This window comes from Scleropages formosus, chromosome 1 (genome assembly GCF_900964775.1).
Source record: "Scleropages formosus chromosome 1, fSclFor1.1, whole genome shotgun sequence".
Classification (NCBI taxonomy): Eukaryota; Metazoa; Chordata; class Actinopteri; order Osteoglossiformes; family Osteoglossidae; genus Scleropages; species Scleropages formosus.
In genome coordinates, this window is record NC_041806.1 from 28,709,173 (window position 1) to 28,713,781 (window position 4,609).

General features: G+C 41.2%; 1 protein-coding gene across 1 annotated transcript; it reads right to left on the bottom strand.

The window, feature by feature from the left end:
• Positions 1-261: 261 nt before the first annotated feature.
• LOC108924029 (proteasome 20S subunit alpha 6) lies at positions 262-4,285 on the bottom strand. The gene is made up of 7 exons (XM_018735125.2): positions 4,083-4,285; positions 3,438-3,532; positions 3,265-3,346; positions 2,810-2,965; positions 1,854-2,032; positions 1,094-1,188; positions 262-550 (listed from the first exon to the last, which is right to left on the bottom strand). The coding sequence occupies exons 1-7, from the start codon at positions 4,156-4,158 to the stop codon at positions 493-495; spliced, it is 741 nt and encodes a 246-aa protein (XP_018590641.1). The 5' UTR covers positions 4,159-4,285; the 3' UTR covers positions 262-492.
• Between the last annotated feature and the right edge of the window lie 324 nt (positions 4,286-4,609).

Below are 4,609 nucleotides of genomic sequence, written 5' to 3' on the forward strand. Positions count from 1 at the left end.
TTCAGAAGCATTGTGCTTTGCAAATTCACACCTTATTGCAACGCTGTGCAATGTTTTGTAAACATTTGCCCTGGCATGGAAAGTGACAATTTCCCAGGAGGAAGTGGAGTTTTAACGAGATTATGTGCCGTCAATCATGTCATGGAAATTCGATGAAAAAGGTCAAAAGGTGGAGAGAGAGAGAGAGAGAGAGAGAGAGAGAGAGAGAGAGAGAGAGAGAGATACTTTTAATTCCAGGAAAACATGCAAACTGCTAAGCCTATCCTTTCCGGCCTAGATATGCTGAACATTTTCAGGAATATGGGTGACTATCCAAAGAAAGTGGCTTCATATGTACTGGGGATCCCCCAAAATAAGCAGTTCAGGAAAATGTTTTTTCTCCAAAACATTACCTTTAATGGAACAGGGTAAATATACAGCAAAGGCTTTGCTTTTGGTCTGCATTCTCAAGAACAAAGCAGCTCTCCATGCTCCCCCACAGGCCGATGCAACTCAGTCCCTTTCTGCTAGTGACACAAGATGACCATCGATTTCTGACTCAGTGAGAATCCTGTAAAGGACAGAGCATGAATTTAAGCACAAGGAATTAGAACTCAAAAGTTTCCTGGAAAAAAATGTTTTTTTAAGTCTTCTAGCTGACATTGTCTGCAGGTCAATATTTCAGCTAAAAGAAAAAATGACAAGTATGTTTCTCATAGGAACAATAGCTGGGCCCCTTGTACAACTTAAACCAGCAACTTTAATAGCTCCAATACTAAGTGTTTCTGTGAACTGGAGTGTTCTTACGTAAAAGAACACACTGGGCTTTGTCACAGATAGTGGAGTGTGTATCAGTTCAGAATTTGTTAAAGTACTGTGTGTGTGTGTGTGTGTGTGTGTGTGTGTGTGTGTGTGTGTGTGTGTGTGTGAGAGAGAGCTTTGCTGTAAATATGGGTGAATGACTGAAGAGACATTAGTATAGTTTAACACTAAATGTTTAACCTCTAAATACTGGTTAATCATTGTATGTAGCTTGAGAAAAATGTACATTAAGCCAATAAATGTAAATGTCACGTTTGGTCACACAGCACAGATTGTAGCCATAAGCCATTACCTGAACTTGGGGTTCTCTGTTGTAACAACCCCAATCTCTAGCTCTGAGGGCTTGAAGTCAATGGACAGCACAGTGGACAGGCAGGTTATTGCTGTCTGTTGGAAAACAGCAAAGAAAATGTTATACTAATGGTTTATTATAGTCACTGAACTTATAGGAGAAATTACTTAGCTTACATGCCCAAAGAACTTCAACAACTTACAAAGACAGTAAACACTATTGCCTGCTGAAATTTGTATCTGAGGGAAGTTTTCCAGAGACAGTCCAACTGGCAAATCCTCGGGCAATATCTATCTTTACATTGTGATACAGTACCCAGTAGTCTACAGTAATCAGGCTTTAAAGAAGGTTAGAGTGTCACAATTGATAAGTACTATGTGTGTATGTGAGCTGGTGAAGTAAGAAAAACCCTGAAAAGGAGGATTGGGTGAACCTCCTCCAAGAGTAACTGGGGATGTTCGAGTGATAAGACATGTGACATTACATACACACAAATGCTCACATGAGCTTTCAGGACCCTTAGGGTGTCACAAGGGGGTGGAAGTCATGAACCCTGCAATTGTGGGAACTCCTGTCTCTCCGCATTAAGTCTTTGGGTTCAAAACTAAGGTAATTCTTCTGACAAACTAAAAAAGTCAGTTTTCTTCGACACAGACTTAAATGCGTATGTTCAATACCCACACATTCTCTTCAGGAGAACAGTACACTGCGCATTTCCTTAGGCTGGCTATACTGATGTGCCTACATGACAACATCTCACCTCCACAGTTTGTTCAAAGGTCCAGTCCAGCTTCTTCTTCACCTTCTTCTCCAGGAAGCTGGTTGCCTCTGTCTGCTTGACCCCAGCAGCTGTGGCCTTGAAGCCACAGTAGTAGCCAGCAGGGTCACACTTGTACACTTGAGGTCCAAACTCCTCATCTATTCCAATGACAATCATGCCTGAGAAAAGGAAAAAAAGTGCTTAATTGAAACTGGTGCCTTTTTTGTGAAAATGTTCAGATTTTTGTTTTTTCAAAAAAAAAAAAAAAAAAAAAAAAAAAAAAAACACTTATTCCATAAGTGTTCTATTCACCACAATTACTTGCAAACACAAGCAGTTGGGCTGAAAACAGGCTGTGGGTATAGATGACATCAGATGCTAATGACTTGTGCAGAATGGGTTGGAAGGTCTCTACTGACAGTGGTTGATGCTAAGGTCTTTCAACAATATCAAAATAGAAGCAGCACTCATGCTGCTGTAGTGGTTTAGGTTTTTCCCCTAAATGTTTTTAATTGTTATTGAAACCATCCAACTGTATATCACTCATTGAAGAGACTAGTACATACATGTTTGTTGTTTGCTGAATCTGAGCACATCTGTTTGCTACTTTTGGAGTGCAAACTACTGACTAATAATGGTGGGCCTAAAAAGGCAACAATGGTAAGCCCTGTGTGTCACTTATGTTTAAGATCACATATTAAGTAAGGAAGCAAGAAAACTGCATACTTAAACAGAAATATTTATGATTTTACAGTTTAAAGATCTTCCACTGAAAAATTGTGCAGTTTGAACAGGAATTTACACAACAGGAGGTTACACACCAAGTAAATGTCATTGCAGGTTTTTGTTAAAAGGAAGTAACGCATTTCAATGTAATCATTAACATACAAAATGCAATGTGGCAGCGTGTTTTACAGAAGAATCAACCCTGTAGTAGCAGGAGGCTTGATACTTACAGCAGCCCAGTGGCCTCATCTCTGCATTCTGCGTGTAAACCTGAGAAATGTCCGCAATCCTCTTGCAGAGCATGTCCACGGGGATCTCGTAGCCGTACTTGTACTGCCAGTTAGCTGCCTCGTAGCGTGCCCTCTGCACTTGGGACCTACTGTCAGCTTGAAATGACAGGACCTCAGACAGTCAGTCAGTTGCTGAGTCAATCAAACCAACAAGTAAGACTACAAATAAAGCAGCGCACTGAATCAAAGCGCTTTACAGTGCACTATTGACAGGGAGTTTAAGAAAGTCGACACAGACTCCCTGTTAAGAAAACAAGCATGCAGCATTCCAAAGAAAAGTCAAGCCAAGGGCACTTTGCTTTATTAAAAATGATGGAAGTTGTAACAAATTGACACACTACTTCCAGAGGTGTGCATGAACAGACACTGACAAAACGGCTTTGCTTCCACTGTACCTGTCATCCCGGACATGACGCAGCCAATGTTTTCTGTTATCCTGAATAAATGGGTGACTGTAGCGGAGTCCAGTAGTTTGTCCTGCCAGAGAGAGAAAGGAGGAAAAACACAACATTAGCTGAACTACAAAACACTTTACATTTATTTTACATAAAAGGAGGAGAACACTTACAGGCACTTTTTTCTGTGTGACGACTACTGCACAGTCTTTTCCTCGCACTGCTACTGAGGTGAGGCCACCCTGGTTGATAGCCTTAAAGGCATATTCTTATAACAGACGTATTGGGGGGGGGGGGGGGGGGGGGGGGGGAGACAAAAGAATGCATTACAAAAGCAATGGCAAGGCAGCATTTTATCATTTCTGAAGCTATATCGAGATTTATTTTAAATACAACACACTAACACTAGAGCATTAGGCTAGCACGCTCAATAGAAATTAAACATGACGTACTTAAATACACTCGGGAAATAAACATTTACATAATTCTGTGCTATGTTTTTAAGGTTTGACCCAGCCTCCGAGATTTTTACCTTTCGATTTCTACAATAAGAATGCCTGGTGGCGAGGCCTTAAAGCCTAGCGACGGTTCACAAGCGACAAAACCGCTTCCACAAAGTGGCTCTTCTGCATCTTATTGCCGTGACACGTTAACAACAGTTCAAGAACAGCTTTATCTGCTGACAAATGATAACGTTAGCCCTTCATAGAAAATAGCGGACAAGAGAGAGAGAGGCACTCACGCTGGGAGCCATGACTGAGCACTTAGCGCACCGAGAGCGCGCCGAAACAACTACTAGTGATGCGCGCCGCGCTTACCGACTTGGTAGAGTCTGCCCTCGGGAGAGAAGATGGTGATGTGTCGGTCAAATCCCGCACTCGATCCTCGGGACATTGTATTAGTGAATTCGGGAACAAAAAGTGTTTTAGTACAGCTAGCTAGCTCCGCTGAGCACAACTGTCAGAAAACATGGAAAAAACCTACTTTGACCCGGATGTGCTGCTGAACTAGCACCGGGGGTCGCCAGGAAACCGGAAGCGCGGTCCGGATGATGTCATTGCATTGTCTCTTTTTTTTTTTTTTTCTTTTTTTTAATTGCCTTCTTTCACATGGCTCTTCATGAGTGCAGTGTGTGTCGCAACTCTCTGGAATATATGCGTTTTTTGGCTGTTACTAAAATCTGTAATTTTTCAAAGATTATTGTAAAAGTGGACAAATAGTTTGACTAAATTGTTTAAAAAAAAAATCGTCACACAAAATTCCGCAGACTTTATTAATAAGATTGTTGATAACATGTTTGCGTGATAGAAGGCCTTTTTCTACCTTTTTTCTATGAATTGATTTT